This window comes from Ceratotherium simum, chromosome 31 (genome assembly GCF_057802395.1).
Source record: "Ceratotherium simum simum isolate JZ-2026a chromosome 31, ASM5780239v1, whole genome shotgun sequence".
NCBI lineage: Eukaryota > Metazoa > Chordata > Mammalia > Perissodactyla > Rhinocerotidae > Ceratotherium > Ceratotherium simum.
Genome location: NC_141930.1, coordinates 30,093,214 through 30,111,611, shown reverse-complemented (window position 1 = coordinate 30,111,611; position 18,398 = coordinate 30,093,214). Strand labels below are relative to the sequence as shown.

At 38.4% G+C, this 18,398-nt stretch overlaps 1 protein-coding gene across 1 annotated transcript in view; it reads left to right on the top strand.

Annotated features, from left to right (window-relative positions):
* RP1 (RP1 axonemal microtubule associated) overlaps positions 1 to 18,398 on the top strand; it is a 280,695-nt gene that overhangs the window by 154,049 nt on the left and 108,248 nt on the right. Inside the window, exon 18 of the mRNA XM_014791537.2 lies at positions 1,878 to 1,964. Coding sequence (XP_014647023.2) covers positions 1,878 to 1,964 — 87 coding nt within the window. The remainder of the gene's footprint in view (positions 1 to 1,877; positions 1,965 to 18,398) is intronic.

Sequence of the window (18,398 nt, the reverse complement as noted above, 5' to 3'; positions counted from 1 at the left end):
GCTAGCTTCTAAGTTCTGCCACTGAGACCAGCTCTGGGAGTAAGAAAGTTGGTGGAAGTTGGCTCTGTGGGATTAACAGCCCTCTCTTCCTTCCTCCCAGTCAATGCCATCACAGTGTTTGACCAGGTGTTGTAATAGCCCAGGGCTGGTCTAGCCACTGCAGTCTATGGGGGAAAGTGGTGGTGGTGGTGATGGGCACTTAAAAAAGTGCATTTCTAATTTTGGTATTGGGTATGAAAGAGGAATTCTGATGGCTTCTGGGTCATCTGACTGTCCCAACTCTTTCGGGGTCTAGATCATTGGTAGGCAATGATATAAGTCAAATATAATATGAAAGTGCCTACCAAGCACCTTCTGTGGAGGTAGATGAGTATCTGTAGTAGAAATAACGATAATAGGTATTATTTAAGCTATTAAATAATAAGGTGGTGTATTGCCCTTTTTAATCCTCACAGTTTAGTGTCCTGGACATATACTTATATCATATATATATATACATATAAGCAGAAAATGTTTGGTTATAAATCTATCTCCCTCACTAGATTATAAATTTCTCTAAGTTAGGGACTATGCCATCATTTTCATCTTTGTATACCTGTGGCCTTGCACAATGCCTAGATTATTGTGTTAAATAAACATTTGTGTAGTTGAACTGAAAATTGTATGCAATGGATGTTATGTCCATTCAACAGATAAAGAAATTGAGGACCAGAGATGTAAAACACCGTATTTTACTCAGATTACAACAGCCAGGACACCAGTTGAGCTCAAAGTGACTCCAAAGCCATTTCCCCACAGTGCTACCTGGATTAACAAATACTCTTGGACCATGTCAAAAACTAACTAAGTATACATGTTCTGTGGGCAGATTTGTTTCTTTTCCTTGAACTTTGAACATCTATGTCTTATCCTAGGAGTCAAACAAGAGAGGATTTTCAGAGTAGAAGGAAGTTCTAGACTCATTGGTACTTTTCCTAAGCTTATAGAATAGCTATATTTAGCTTTGATGAAAATTGCGTTTTTACTTCTTAAAATAAGAGCCCATCTTTCTGTCACTGGGGCTCAGCTCAGATGTTGGCTTCCAGTGAGAAATGTGTGGTAGTCAGAGAACTGAGCATATGTATGTTCTTTATCCTATTCTTTCATCTGACTCCTTCTGCATATTTTTAGTCAAGTCTCATGATATTTCTGTCTTATGTTCTGTGTCTGTGTAGTCCGATAGCTTCTTGAGAGGGCTTAATCTCTAGACTCTGAAAGCGTCCGTGAGAGTTTTTCAACTATTAGTAAAAAAATGCATTCAGTAAGAAGAAGAGAAATAATTTTTTTTGAATTTTACTTATTTTATTGAGGTCATATTGGCTTATAACATTGTGTAAATTTCAGGTATACATTATTATTTATCAGCTTCTGTGTGGAGTGCATCATGTTCATCATCAATAGTCTAGTTTTTATCCATCGCCATTCATATATGCCCCATTTACCCGTTTTACCCTCCCCCCACCCCCTTCCTCTCTGGTAACCACCAATCTGTTTTCCTTATCTATGTGTTTGTTTGTTTATGTTCCACATATGAGTGAAATCATATGAGAAAGAATTTTTTTTTTTTAATAATTTTATTTATTTATTTTTCCCCCAAAGCCCCAGTAGACAGTTGTATGTCATAGTTGCACATCCTTCTAGTTGCTGTATGTGGGACGCAGCCTCAGTATGGCCGGAGAAGCGGTGTGTCGGTGCGCGCCCGGGATCCGAACCCGAGCCTCCAGCAGCGGAGCACGCGCACTTAACTGCTAAGCCACGGGGCCGGCCTGAGAAAGAATTTTTTAATGTGCTTAATTTAAAACATTCTGCTAATTTTTTCTTCTTTGTATTTCATTTAGATTGAAATAAGGAACATTGGAATGATATATAAGATAAGGATAGGACATGATGGAACTAGCGAGCAACCTGAGTGGAGTTTACAGAGGGTAATGTTTTTTATTTTTTGCTTCATAGTTATTCTATTATGGAAAGAAATAGTAGACTTCTTAAAGCGGTGAGAAAGATAACATATTTTCCTAATTGTTGTAAATAATGTGAACAAAATTTTTGTGGCTATAACACTCTAAACAAATATGGTTCCTCCTTGTGAGTTTTTTTTGTTTTGTTTTGTTTTTTGCTGAGGAAGACTCGTTCTAAGCTAACATCTGTGCCAATCTTCCTCTATTTTGTATGTGAGTCACCACCACAGCATGGCTGACAAGTGGTGTATGTCTGCGCCCGGGATCTGAACCCATGAACCTGGGCTGCTGAAGCCGAGCATGCCAAAGTTAACCACTACACCACAGGGCCAGCCCCATGAGTTTTTTTAAAATAGCATTTTTATGGTTATATTTACAAAGGCAATCTGTGTTCATGGAAGAAGATATGAAGAATATAGTAAAGTATAAGAATAAAAATGAGCTGTTATTCATTAATCATTAGATGACCACTGGGGTGGTTCATTTTCTTCAGATCTTTTTTCTATGAAGCTCTCTCGTGAACTCATTCACTCTCTACATACACACACACACACAAATATATAAATTTATATATTTTATATACATTTTGCCCTTTTATATATTTATATTTTACCCTTTTAATGAAATTGAGTCATGCTATGTATGTACTTTGGGATCCTGCCCCTTTTTTTTTAAATTAATCATAGCAATAAAAACAATAATAATAAGTGTTTGCTGAGCGCTTACCGTATGCCAGCTGCCTTGCAAATACTATGATATTTCTGTTGCTTAACACCAACTCTTTAATTTAGATGCTGCTGATATCCTTATTTTACAGATGAGAAAACTGAGGTTCAATCCAGTTAAGGGATTTGGCTGAGGTCACTTAGTAAATGGTCTTACTGTATGTTGGACTCCAGGGATTGAGATCATAAGTACTATCATTGGGCATTAAGTTTGTTTTCAAAAATATATGGCAATTAAATTCTCAGAAGCCATGAGACTTCTGTATGGAAGCAGTAATTATTGTGGAGTCAAATGACATGTTTTGAATCATAGAACATCTCTGTTTTCTAGCTTTAAATACTGTCACTGATTTCTTTACACTACATGATATGTTATTTTAAAATGTTTGAGGTTTAAAATTTCGAATACCGCTGAGGATCTAGCAAATTTGTCATTTTTCCATTTAAAATGTTTCTTAATCTTATCTGTGATTTTTATTATTGTATATTTGATTATATAATGAAAGTAAATGAGAAAATTTTAAATTTACTGAAATGTTTATTGCAGCATTTCTTAGCACATAACTAATATAATGAGAACTGGCATTCTTATAGTACAGGAGCAGGTAAATATGTCCAGTCAGTATGGCAAGAAGTATTTTCTGAGCAATATATGCCCTGCATTGTGCTAAATGCTACTGAGAATGGGAGGAAACTATATGTTGGCATTAAAGTTTTTCTATTTGGAAACTTTGAAAGATTTCAAAAGAGAGACAAAAAATGACCTTTTAACAAGAAGATGCAAAACCCATGGAAACTGCAAAGTTTAGCAAAATTACAAATTCTGTACTTGTGAATTACTGGGAAAGACAAGTCAGAACATTTTAGAAAAGACCTAGCTATGAGTTAAGTTGGCCTGTGTCACTAGCATGGCTTGTGCTTTGTCTGGGGCCTTTGAGTGAGAAGAGTATTCAGGGGTGTGGCAATATCACTGTGTAGCGATTCTTTAGCTAGATGGGAAAACATCCCCAAGCAGAGGCATTCAGAGGAGGGAGTACCCTGTCCTCGGAACCAAGGAAGCCGTGTTCCGTCCTCTGGTTGGTGGTAAAGGTTTCTGTGAAGAGCAAGGTGGGTAGAACATAAATTGGTTAATTCAACAAATGAATTGAGCAACTAGAACTGTGTTTAAACCACCAAAGTGATATGGAATAAGGGACTTTTCCTACAGCTTATTGGGTTTTATTACTTTTTTGTTTTAAAGTAATTTCAAATTGATAAAAAAAGTTATGAGAATGGAATAAAAAACTCTGATTTCACCCAGATCCCTAGTTGATAACATTGTACTCCATTTGCTTTATCATACTCTATTAAAATATGCATATATATGTGTGTGTTTGTATGTGTGTGTATATTTTTTAATCATTTGAGAGAGAATTCAGATGTCATGCCCATTGCCACTTAATTTTTCAGTCTTTATTTCCTAACAACAAGGATTCAAGCCAGGAGAGTGAGTTGCATTTAGTTGTCATTTTTCCTTAGTGTCTTTCAATCTGGAAGAGTTCTTCTGTCTTTTCTTGTCTGTCATAACCTTGATATATTTGAAGAGTACAGGGCCATTACTTTGTAAAATGCCTCTCAATTTCTGTTTGTCATGATTAGATTCAAATTTTGTATTTTTGGCAGAAATTCCATAGAAGATATGGTGTGTTCTTTTCAATGCATCGTATCCGGACACAATGTTATTTTGTCTCATTACTGGTAATGCTCACTTTGAGCAGTTGGTTAGAGTGGTGTCTATCACAGTTCTTCAATGTAAAATCCTATGTATTTTTGTACTTATTAATTAGTGATTAATTAATAGTATTCTGTGGGGAGACACTTTGTTCTCATAAAATTTTCACCCACTTATTTTAGCATCCATTGATGGTTCTTGCCTGAATCAGTTATTACTATAATGCTTGCCAAATAGTGATTTTCTGATTCTGTCATTACTTCATTTATTGGCATTCTACTGCAAAGTAGAACTTTCCTTTCTCTTCCACTTAAAAATTTTATTTATTTATTTATTTATACAGGCGTGAACTTAATGGATTCTTGTTTGATTGGTTTAATCTGTTTTTATGATCGTTTATTTTAATGCTAAAATCATCCAATATTTGGCCAGCGGGAGACCTTTCAAGCTCCTGTTTCCTATTGACATGTCACCATCCACACTCTGAGTACTGTTTTACTTTCTGGCACAAAAAGATGTTTCGGGCTCATCTAATACTTCCTTTTCCCCAGCCCTGGAATCAGCTATTCCTCGAGCAGCCCTGGTTTCTTTTAATGGAGAATGGCATTTAGAAACTAGTATTTGTGTGAGACACACAGAGAAGTTACTTTCCCTACTAATGCCCACTTCCTTCAGCCCCAGAGGCCACTTCTCCTGATGTGAAAACCTGGCTATGCCTCTGCATTCACAAGACACTCCTGGTAAATAGTTCCAAGGTGAAATGAGTTTGTAAAACAGAGTTTTTCATTCCTCTCTTAGAGATTTGCAATGCATGTTAATATAGTTAAGGCTCTGAGATGCCCTGTGGTGAAGAAATCTGTTTTAATAGCATTTCCAAACTAAATTCAACATGGGACCATATTTTTTAGGTAAAATCTATTAACATCCCTTGAAGTGAATATTGAGCATTACTGTAGAGGTTTGAGGAATTTGGGGGCCAATCGAGGAAAAAGATATGACCAGGAGGCAGCAGCAGTAGCACACACAAATTTTCTTGCTTGAGGCCTTGACAGCTTTGCCTGTCAGGGAAGTCCCTCACAGCAGGAGTCTGTCCGGAGGCTAAGGCATGGTTTGCTGTTCAGAAGGGACGGAAGGCGAGGGAACTCCCAGGAGAGAGGAAGATCTGAGGAGAGAGGAACATCTGAGGAGAGGGCTTCTGTGTCTAGGGGTGTTTCTCAGCAGCACAGTGGGGAGTGGCTGTGTCAGGGAGCTCCAAAGGACAGCAGAAGCAGCTTGGGGCCTTATAACTGCCAGGCCCCATCTTAGCAATAGGTAACAGCTGTGGGTGAGGTTTTTGTGGGGTGTGCAAAGCAGGCGGTCTCTAAATGCCTAAAGATTTGCTTATTTGGGACATTTTTTCTTTTCTTGTTGAGGTAGAAAACCATTTGGGCTATTTTTATATTTATAAAATTTGAGTTTGTTGCCAGTGGTCTTGTGAGCTAATGGGTCTCAGCCTGCAGTGAAAAAATAAACAGCCTTGGGGACAACAGACAGAGGCCATCTTTGACTGAGTTATATAAAAATTACACACTGGGAAACATGACATGTTTGTATGAATCCAATCATAGTGTTGACCTTAAACAGATAGCTAGTTATTTCTCCAGCAAAAATGGGTTTATTCAGGATCAGCAAAGAATTGCAATTCAGGGTCTGCAACCATGGCAAGCCGTGTGTAAGTCCTCCAGTAGCAAGGGAAGAGAAACTCTTATATAACAGAACAGAAGAGGAAGTTGGGAGGGCTGTTGTAAACAAAGAGTTCCAGGCGTAGTGGCTCTTCATTGGCTGAGTTGTGACAGTCTCTCATTGGCTGAGCTTCTTGCTGGGCAAGAAGAGGAAGTCTTTCTTCTTCCTGTTGGGCTCTGCTATTGACGTAGGGCTTGAGAGCTCCCCCATCTGGGCTTCCAACTGCAATTTAATGAAGTTTCTGTTTATTAATTTCCACAATAGTTAACAGTGTGTAGATGTTTATAATTTATATGATTTAGAAAATGACTGGCTAATGTGCTAGTTCCCTCTTTTGACTTTCCAGGCCTACAGAGAGTTCTGGGAGAGGTGATCAACACGAGATCCCAAAGAACCGCTTTTTTTTTTTTTTTTTTTTTTATAATTTTATTTATTTATTTTTTCCCCCAAAGCCCCAGTAGATAGTTGTATGTCATAGCTGCACATCCTTCCATTTGCTGTATGTGGGACACGGCCTCAGCATGGCCAGAGAAGCAGCGCATCGGTGCGCGCCCGGGATCCGAACCCAGGCCACCAGCAGCAGAGCACGCGCACTTAACCGCCAAGCCACGGGGCCGGCCCCAAATAGTCTTTCTTTTTTGTGTGTGTGAGGAAGATCAGCCCTGAGCTAACATCTGCCAATCCTCCTCTTTTTGCTGAGGAAGACTGGCCCTGGGCTAACATCCGTGCCCATCTTCCTCCACTTTATATGGGATGCCACCACAGCATGGCCTGACAAACGGTGCGTCGGTGCGCGCCCAGGATCCGAACCGGCAAGCCCCGGGCCGCCGCAGCGGAGCGTGAACACTTAACCGCTTGCACCACCGGGCCGGCCCCAAAGAACCGCTTTTAACCCAGAAATGGCTAGATGAGTTAGGGGGTTATGATGGTATAGCTAAGGGAAAATGATGAACTCACCATAGGTCTGGCCTTAGCCATTGCACTGATACAAAATTAGCATAAACCATTGTTTCTGCTTTCAATCTGGGTGGAGAAACAAGATCAAGTTCCAAACATACCATAATTGGAGGACAGTTAAAGGTTCAACTGCATAAAGGACCTAATAGCAGTAGGTTTCCAAAAAGAAAGATACATGTGTGCCCTAGAGGACCTGGGAAGGCTTTGTGGACAAGGAGGATCTTGAAGAGTGGAGAAGTCTGAGTTAGGGCAGAGCAGGGAGAGATGATGAGTAGAAAGGTATTTGGAGATTGCCTATTCATTTGTCAGTGCTGCACACGGATTATCGTGAAATATTGCGTAACTACATATGTAAAATGATTTGTCCCCCAATGAGAGGGAAGGTATCTACTTGCAAAGCTGAAGTAGTTTCCTTGTATTTGAATGGTCTTTCAGTAGCCTGGAATTTGTCAGACACAAGTTGCTTGACTTTGTTTAGGTAGAGTCAATTGATAAATACACCGACTTACAGATCTTTCGTCACGATGTCTTGCATTCCTACTCAGGCATGTGGAAAGAATTCTGTGTACATGACTACCATCTTCTGTCTGATTATTAAACTCCATTCATTACCTGTTTTCCCAGTATTTCACAATTACACTGAAAGTTTATCTCTATGCATTGCCCGGTGGAACGATTCAGTAATCTTTATATCTTCTATATATTCCCCTTAATCAATATTTCTCTCTTCTTAAAGGAATTTTCCCTTTTTCTTACTAGGACTAGCATAGTCTTAGTCAAAATAACTCTATATTGTAGGACAGCTCAGGACCAAGTCCTTTTATATATTCCTCTTAGTGAATATTTCTCTCTTCTTAAAGGACTTTTTTTTTTTTTTTTTTTACTAGGACCAGCATAGACCTAGTCAAATTAAATAAACTCTATATTTTAGGGCAGGTCAGAACCAAGGTCCTTGTATATTTCAGGGTGTCTAGGTGGGAGGAAGAGAGCAACAGGTCTCTCCTTTTTGGGCTTTGCTGCTAAAATAAATAATAGCATAGATGCATAAAGGCATACACAATTGTACTCATATTCAAAGTATTTTATTAATTATTGCTAGAGCACCAACCGTGTATAAGGGGTTCTGCTAGAAGTCTGAGCATGCCAACATGACTAAGATGTGGTTCTTGTCATCAAAGAGTTCATTCTATAATGAACCTGACTATAAACCAGACTGTGGTTTAGTTCTCCTTAGAGTTTTAATTTTAATTGTCATATCTCAGTGAAAATATCTTTCTCATTACATATGTCTTCCAAAAGATTCATTGAAGGAGCTAAATTGATTTCTCCCATTTTCTCAGGTTCTAAGTGGAAAGATTGTGTAACCTGACTGGGGTGTTATAATCTCAGTGTTGAATTCTGATGTGTTAAATCAGACATTGTAAGTACCACCATTGTAAGTCAGCTCTTTTTAGGATGTGTATTTAATTACTTGGTTGGAAGTTCTTAAAATAATCCAGGAATTTTCAGTTTCTGAGAAACCAAGAGGGAGTTTTTATGGTAATGTTTTCTTGTGAAACAACTAATATTTGCTTTTGTAAATCAGCAGGGGGAGCTCAGCAAATGGACTTTATTTTCTATTGAGGCGATTCCTAAAATTGTTTGTATTCATTTAGGAAATTAAAACAAAAGCTGAAGATTTTATATGATAGAGATATTGCTGTTTCTTAAGCATTTTATTTATTTATTTTAAAAGGAAAATGAGTATATGATTCAGTGGCAAAATACTTTTGGAAACTCACTCTTTTTCTTTTTCCACATTTGTCCCAGCATAAGGTTTGGCTTTGAAGCCTAATATCAGTGCATTTTTTTCTCAGCCATACTGACTTTTTTATTGTACTCACATTTGGCAGCTCTGTATCAGAGCTAAAACAAAAGTCAGTCTTTTTAGGTGTAGATAGAAGTGTATTAAATGATGCCCCTATTTGAAAGCCGAAAGGAAATACCATTTTCAAAAAGAGAATGATTGGTTCTGTAATGATCAAAGGCTACCTTTTGTGGACTGAGAAAATCTGAAAGTCTGCCATTATTAGGATATACACCATGAGGATTTTTTCCCCCATGGATAATGATGAATTGTTTACAACCAATAATTTCTTATGATGAACAATGAGAGCCCTTATGGGACAATATTGTTTGGGGGAAGCCAGAATTTCTAACAAGTGTTTATTGAAATTATTCCCGAGGTCCCAAGTTAAAATATGTCAAAACATGCTTTTTTGCTTAACATTTAGATTTTCAGCAGGGAATAGCTGCCCCATTTCATGATGCTCTGGCAGTTTGGGGCTATTGGTCTACTGGTAGATTTGTTATTGTTGTTTAATTATTTTATTCAGGTCATATTGGTGTATAACATTGTATAAATTTCAGGTGTACATTATTATTTATCAGTTTCTGTATAGAATGCATCGTGTTCACTATCAATAGTCTAGTTTTTATCTGTCATCATACATATGTGGCCCTTTATCATTTTTGCCTTCCTCCCACCCCCTTCCTCTCTGGTAACCACTAATCTGTTCTCCTTATCCATGTGTTTGTTTATCTTCCACATGTGAGTGAAATCATACAGTGTTTGTTTTTCTCTGTCTGGCTTATTTTGCTTAGCATAATACCCTCAAGGTCCATCTATGTTGTTGCAAATGGCACAATTTTATCTTTTTTATGGCTGAGTAGTATTCTATTGTATATATGTATATACCACGTCTTGTTTATCCATTCATCTGTTGATGGGCACTTGGATTGCTTCCATGTCTTGGCTACTGTGAGTAATGCTGTGATGAACATAGGGGTACATAAATCTCTTTGAGTTGTTGATTTCATGTTCTTTGGATAAATACCCAGTAGTGGGATAGCTGGATCCTATGGTAGTTCTATTTTTAATTTTTTGAGAAATCACCATTCTGTTTTCCATAGTGGCTGCACCAGTTTGCATTCCCACCAGCAGTGTATGAGGGTTCCCTTTTCTCCACATCCTCGCCTCGATAAGCACTTGTTATTTCTTATCTTGTTAATAATAGCCATTCTGATGGATGTGAGGTGATATCTCATTGTAGTTTTGATTTACATTTCCCTAATAATTAGTGATGTTGAACATCTTTTCATGTGCCTGTTGGCCGTCTGTATATCTTCTTTGGAAAAATGTGTGTTCATATCCTCTGCCCATTTTTTGATCAGGTTGTTTGTTTTTTAGTTGTTGAGGTATGTGAGTTCTTTCTTTTTATATCATTCGGAGTTTGAAAGTATTTTTTTTTCTTGATCATACTTTAGGTACCTTTTTGGAGGTCTGACTTGCTATTTCAGCCACATTAATACACATTAACCAGTTGTGCTATCTAGCTCCAAAATACTGATATAAAATATTACTCCAAGTCGCTGAGTTGATTTCAGGTAACAGATAGCTTGGACCCAAAATAAGATGGTTATAACTGAACATAGTCATATAATAATTAACTTTGAAGATTGAAAAAAAAGAAAGATGAGAATCTATTTTAGCATGTACTATCACATAAAACTAATAACTGTTTTTGAATCTTAGAATTTCTATTTTTTCTTCTCTGGAATTGACTTTGACTATTTCAAATTGAGGTGAGAAACTTTAGACTTGGAGCCAAAAGATTTAAAAAGTGTTTAGTTTCTAAAAAATCATTTAATCACTTTTTTTCTGTTTTCCCTATTGTAAAATAGGGCTCAGCAGTACTTGCCCTGACTATCTCACAAGCTGTGACTGCCTAATGAAAAAATCAAATAAAGCTTAATCAGAGCTCTTCATTCCCTCACCCAACCTGTTTCTTCCTCAGTCTTACTCATCTGAGTAGTTGGTGTCACCATCCACCTAGTTATCTGAGCCAGAACTCCAAATTTTTCTGGATTGTTTTATTCCCTTAGCCTCCAAAATCTAATCCCTCAGAAATCGCCTATGGATTCTATTGCTAAAGCATATCTTGAGTTTGTCTATTTTTCTCTATCTTATCCACTTTAGTCCACACTGCCATATTTTCTCTCCTCTTTACTGCAAAAGTCTCCTAAAAGAGCCTCCTAGCTTCTTCTCTTTTTCCCTAATATCCAGTCTCGAAAGAGCAGCCAGAGTAATCTTTTAGAAACATCAATCGAATCATATCTACCCCCTCTTTAATCTGGCCCCTGCCTACCTCTGTGACCTCTTTTCACTCTGCCCTTGCTCATTATGCTTAAGCCACACTGGACTTCTATTGCCCCAGAGTGGCCTGTGCCACAATCTAAAGTAAACCCCCAGTTGCTCTCGACACATCAGCCTGGTTTATTTTTTTTTATAACACATGACTTACCTGATATTTTTTAATTTATTTGTTTACTGTCTGTCTTCTAGAAACTGAGCAACGTGAGCATAGGAACTTGTGTTATTCAATGTTATAACCCAAACTCCTAGAATAGTACCTACCATGTAGTAGATGTTGGATAAATATTTGTGGAATGAATGAATTAGTATAAAACACATTTTGTTTACTTAACAAATGTTTATAATGCACGTGAAATACTTTGCAAATTGTCAGTGCAAAATGAAAAGAAAACATACAGTCTTGCTTGGTGTTTAGGGAATGGGATATAGTCTTGTATGGCTGAGCCTTGGCGTGTGTGGGGGCGGATGAAGAAACAAAGCCTGGAGAGTTTCAGAGACTTCCCTGTAGAGTTAGTAGCCGATCCCTTCCTCCTGACTCTCCGCCCAGACCTCTCTCCAAGTGTCTGGGCTGCCTCTGCAGCATGTGCTACATGTGACTTGGGTAAATTGACTCAACTAGAATAGGAACTCTCTTGAAACTTCTTGATCCTTCTGAGGCTTTGAATTGAAGTGGGTCATAGGTTATGGTACATTTGTTATTATTTTTAAACTACTACTTTTTGATATGATATGATATGGGCTCCAGGCATTCTTGAGATTAGCTAAACTAGGTAAGAAATGGATTTATTTATTTATTTTAAGTTTTAAAGCATCTTGTAAATATTTCCAGTTCTTTTTCATTTTTAGTTACTTCCTCACTTCAGGGTTCTAGAAAGAACCACAGAAGAGAAAGAGCAAGTTCTGAAATGCGGTAAGAAAAATAGTTGTTTTTGAGGATTTTCTAGTTCAATGAACAGCAGGAAGCACTAGCTTCCTCTTCTCATGAAATCTCCAGTCAAATGTTTAATCTCAAAAGACTCTAGCAGTTTATAGAAACATTCTAAAAGTTGTGCCGGCTTATTTGAACCAAAGATAAATTCATGCATTTGATAGTCCCTCAGTCAATTGTAAATACCATAGTTGATACTCCTTGTACAGTCCTTGTAACAAATAGTGTGTTATCAAGGAACAGTACCAAAAATAAGGAGACTTAGAGTCAAGCTTGACTTTGTACGTGATTTGCAAGAATGCTTAGAGTGTTCTCTGAGAACACATTTAAACCTTATCCTATCTTCATATTTCCAACTCCAAAAAGAAAATACTAATGATTGACATTAGTACTTGCTCCCCTGTCCCCAGTACCAGATCTAGTAAAATACTGTAAATACTCTAAGTGCCCAACAAGTGTGCTGGTGATTATTTGCCTTTATTATTTTTTTAAGAAACATTGGGGGGCCGGCCTAGTGGCACAAGTGGTTAAGTGCGCGTGCTCCGCTGCGGCGGCCGGGGTTTGCCAGTTTGGATCGCAGGTGCGCACTGATGCACCGCTTGTCAAGCCATGCTGTGACGGCATCCCATGTGGAATGGAGGAAGATGGGCATGGATGTTGGCCCAGGGCCAGTCTTCCTCAGCAGAAAAGAGGATTGGCAGATGTTAGCTCAAGGCCTATCTTTCTCACCAAAAAAAAAAAAAAAAAGAAACATTGGCTAAATTGAATACATAATAAGAGTAGAAGTATTACACATTTTTTTGTTTTATAGAACAAAGGTTTATGATATTTCAGAGTAGGATTTTTAAAAGCGTTTTTCTCAACTTGTCTCATCCTAATATGTTCTTTATTTTATATCCAGTGTCCACCAGACAACTGGCCACAAGTTTAGTTCTCAGAAAGTGTTTGTTGACTTTGATTGTATATCATTTCTTCTCCAAGAAAAGATAAGGTTAAGTTTAGGATTAAATAACATATGTGAAGAGTGTTTCATAAAACAAAGTAGAATATAAATATAGATGATGGTAATTATTGTCGGTTATTAATTGTATTTAGTCTTAATCCTAATAGGCAGGAAAGAAAGATGTGGGGCTTGGGCTGGGGAGTGTGTGCCTGGCTCACTCTGCCCTCATGATCCAGTGTCCCCCAGCCACAGTGATGGCCCTCCCTCCGACCCGCCTGGACTGGATCCTTACTCCATTGGGTGTCCTGGTTGGCATTAAAGATAGGCACTAAGGACAGGTAGGAAAGAGACTACAGGGCCATCTCTGAAGGGCTAAATAGGTAGGACATTAGCAGAAGTGGCAAACCCTGGAGAGGAGTTAGGGCAGTACCAGTCTTTGCAGTTTAAAGAAATGGACATCCTTTTTCTTATGTGTTACTGCCTTATGTTACAAAGGATCAGAATGGGAACCATCTCAGAGGAAGCATGCAGGGATTATACAACTAGGAATCTAGAAGACTAGAAGTGCCAGAGAGCTTTATCAGGAGGATGAGATGAGTGAAAGAGAGCGGTCAGAGGATCCAAGTCCAGATTTAGATTCCTGAAGACTTTGGAGAGCTCTTTCTTTTGAAGTTAGGGGTTTTGTCTTTTGTTTATAAACCTCTTAACTGATGAGCTAGAGAATTCAGGGTGGGGCCCAAAAGAAAGGAAGCAGGAGAAGCTACTTCAGATTGGCTTAGTGAGGGAGAGCCAAGGAGGCTTATCTGTCTTCCCAGACAGCCTTGGTCAGCTCATTCCAGTAGAGTAGGAGTCAGGGATTTAAAGTAGAATTTCTCTTTTTGATAATAAAGAACTGAGCATTTGGCTGAAATTTTCTTGTGCAGTCTCTAGGAGGATGTTAGAAAGTGAGGAGCCACAAACAACCAAACCAAATAACAGTTAAGGATTCTGATCTCTAGGGGGCTGGCACGGTGGCGAAGTGGTTCAGTTCACGCACTCTGCTTTGACAGCCCAGGGTTCTTGGGTTTGGATCCTGGGCGTGGACCTATGCACTGCTCTTCAAGCCATGCTGTGGTGGCATCTGGCATACAAAATGTAAAGGAAGATTGACACGGATGTTGTCAGCTCAGGGACAGTATTCCTCAAGCAAAAAGAGGAAGGTTGGCAACAGATATTATCTCAGGGCCAATCTTCCTCACCAAAAAAAAAAAAAAAGAATTCTGATCTCTAATTTCTGTGATTAATCGTGATGCTACTACTATTACTACTACTACTACCATCACCACCAATATGCATTCATTGAGCACTCAGGGTATAGGTCATCATTTAATGTTTGTGCCACAACAAGGTAGATAATATTATTATTCCAGTTCAGTATATTGAGATTTTTGAATTCACAATAAGCAGTTCCCAATATCACATAGCTAGCACATGGATTTGAAAAGAAGTGGTCTGACTCTTAGGCACATGCACCACCATCTTACTGCCAACCAGGGAAATCAGATGTTCTAAAATGAATCTCTCTTTTAATATGCCTGGATATTGCAACCCACACTTGAGAAAGCTCTGCTTTGGGAAATAACTTCCTATGTCTCTTTTCTATAAGGTGTTTTAATCTCATTTTATTACGTAAAGCACTCCCACTCTAAAACATTCCATCTTCAACCTAGCGAGACAGCTATGATGCCTGTTTTGCAAATGAGGACCTGAAGGTCAGAGGTCATCATGTAAAACTTTTACCCAAGGACATACACCTGGTAAGGTAGCAGGTTAGGGCATAAATCAGGGTCTTTTGATCCAAGTCCAGATTTGTTCCACTTGCCACATGTCCTTCATTGAGTCCTGCCTGTAGCTACTGTATGACTGGGCTTATGCGTTGTGGTCTTCCAGGATTTAACCTCCTTTATTACTTTAATAATTGAAAAAACATTTTTTGTGAAAATAAAAACAGAAATAATTACAACTGGAGATAGGATGTATGGATGTATGTATCTCTCTTTACCTATATCATTCTATTTAATTATTGAGTTATCTATTATCCAACTATTTATCTTTGTATCCCAAGATTTTTCAACCTTAGCACTGTTGAATTTGGGGCTAGATAATTCTTTGTTGGCGGGTGGGGGGAATCGGTCCTGTGCACTGTAGAATGTTTAACATCTCTGGCCTCTACCCACTAGATACCAGTAGCACCCCCCGCCCCCCTGCAGTTATGACAACCAAAAATGCCACATGTGTCTTGGGGGGAGAAATCGCACCCAGGTGAGAACCACTGCTATATCTCTTTATTGTTTAAAAAAAAAAAAAAGCCAGGAATGCACTTTATTGTTTTTTTATTTTGAGGCATCACGGCTTTGAAAGTAAATAGAATTCATTCAGAGCCTTCACCCCGAAGGCTTTTCAGTGAAGTTAGTGAGATTGCGTTCACTTAAGTAAAATGATTAAGACTCTCTCCAGTGGGTGCTTCTAAGCATGAGGGATGGTGGTGCCTCAGAAACCAGAGGCTTCTTGCCAATTTCCATAGAGAGTTTAGTGTAGAGGAAGAGCATGTTGGAGTTTTAGGTAGAGTGACCTTGTAAAAACCTTATACTTCATGGGGAAGGCTTCAAGTCCAGAATCTAGAAGATTCCCATTCACTTGTTTATAACCCTCTTTGATCTGAAACATCTATTGGATTCCAGCTGAAATGATTCTTATTGTATCCTAAACTTTGCATTATCCTGAATCCCCACAGAACTTAGTCTGTGTTAATAAGTGTTTATTAATATGCTACTATAATACAGTCTTGTGTTACTTAAATATTTTAAGTCTATACTTCACAGAGAATCTGTAAAATCTCCTCAACGGTAGACACAGTTTCTTTTTTGTTAAACTCCCAACCATGCCCAGTGCAGTGCTGTGAAAGTCCACTGTAAGAAACGTCACTGCGAGGAGGCCGAGGGTCTGTATGCCACTTCTCAGGGTCATCTGCATGCAGCACTTAGGAAAGCTGGAAACTCCCCTGCACCCATGGTAGCTCTTTTTTTGTTTGTTTGTTTAAGAATTCTGTTTCCTTGCTCTTTTGAGTAGTATGCCCCTCTATATAGCTTAGGGAGTAACTTTTCTCCTTTTGTCCCAAGTAAAGCAAAATAATAGACTCATAATGGGCTCCAGGAAGGGAAAAAAAAAGATTAAACTCCTTCTCTCACTGCTGAAACTTTAGCAACGAGATGGCCCATCTTATAGAGCCTCAACTGTAGGATGTGGATCGCCCTTCTTTCATTCATCCACTGCTTCTGTCTCTCCTGTTGCCAAATAAGCAACCCAGGCTCTGAGTTTCAGGACCATTGGGGCAACTGAAGTTTCAAAACTTCAGGCAGAGGGCTGAAAATAATTTTACTTAAGCATTGTATCTGATCAGGATTAAAAAGCATATGAATCTTTGTGATTGGTCTCTATCTCTTAGTATTCCTGAATTTTCCATCTAATTGCTATAAAAATAAAGCGTGTTGTAGTCTAGAGAAAGGGACATCTCCAAATTTAGTAGAATATATTATATTAATCTCTTTTATATTTATGAATGTATTCATATATAAATTTGGCTAAGGTTAATATGAATTGTTTATGCAGTTTATATAAAGTTTTGCACATTTCTTACATATAATCTCATCTCATCTTCACAACAACCATGTGAGATAGTCACTGTTCCTATTTTAAGGATGAGAAAACTGATACTTAAAGTGACAATGTGACTTTATCATGGTCAAGCAGTTGTAAAATGGTAGATTTAGATTTTGGTCCCAGTTTTTCTGACTCCAAATCCAATGTTCTTTTCATGGCCTCTTTCCTGGAGCAAGTGAAGACACAAGCAGGCATTAGTGATCAGGTGTACTGATTTAGTTTAATTACCTGTGTTGACAATACCCATATCACTTAGTTATATAATCATTCATTCAATAAACAACCTAAGGATGCCTTGTGAAAGCTTATGGAAGTACCAAGATGAGTAGCACATGGTCCCTTCCATCAAATCAGTCAAATATTAGGTGTTAAGTCAAAGTCATGAAAGGGTAGGGTGCCATGGATCACAAAGTAGGGTCACCTAGCCCAGATTGGGGGCTCACAAAAGGCTTCTTAGAAGAGGTTGTGCCTGAGCTATGTAATGAAGGATGGGCAGATTCAGCATAGTAATGAGTCAGATGGATGCTGTTCTAGGCAGAGATACAAGTGCGTGTGAAAACTGAGGTGAAAAGGGTTGTGGCCAGGTTGTGGAACCATAAACAGGTCAGTATGACTGCAATATAGGATGTGAGGGGGAAATATCTATCAAGGTAAGTAGGCCTGATTATGAACTGCTCATTGTGTTGAGGATTTTGGATCTTATGCTATAAGTAGGACTATTGAAAAAGTTGTGATCAGTGTACAAAACGATCAGATTTCTGTTTTAGAATAATTTCTCTTAAAACAGTTTAAAGGCAGGCTTTGAGGGGAGCAAGAATAACAGTCAGTGGGTTATGGCAGTCAGTTCTGAGGATTAGCCGCCTGAGAAATGGTGGGTCCTGCTCCTAAGGCCAGGAGGAAGAGGAAGTTAATGAGGGACAGAGACTTATTTAGAAGATAAACCAATATCTTTAAAGGAGAGGGCACTTCATCCATTGTGATTGCAGAAAAGGCAGGCAATTGTGAAATTCTTTCTGGAAGTCCTCTGCTGAGATGTGAAGGGGAAGAGAAAGGGAAGGGAGCCTTCTTGTGAAAGACCCACCAAAGGAGCAAGAGCTAATGAAGGGTCTACTGAGGGTTCCTTGGGCAGGGAGGTAAAGGCAACTTACCGTATGCTGGGAAGTGCAGGCACATTGCCTGCAGAGCTGAGGGCTATTCCACAGGCTACAGATATTGCAAATACACTTAAAAGGCATTAGAAATTTAAAAAATTATGCTGTATGCCTGCTGTGGTGATTACTATGAACACAAAATCTCTTTTGGAGTTCCTCCTATAGATTGCTTCTTTAGCAACTGCTGTAGGTGAAATTGAGAGGTTTGAATCAGACAGAGTCCAATTCAAATCTCTAAGCCTCCATTTTCTTCTCTATAAAATTATAAGAATTTTACCAATCTAATTGGTAAAGGTTAAAAGAGATAATTAAAATAAATCACTTAACATAATATCTGGCAAATAATAATTACTTAATAAGCAACAGCCAT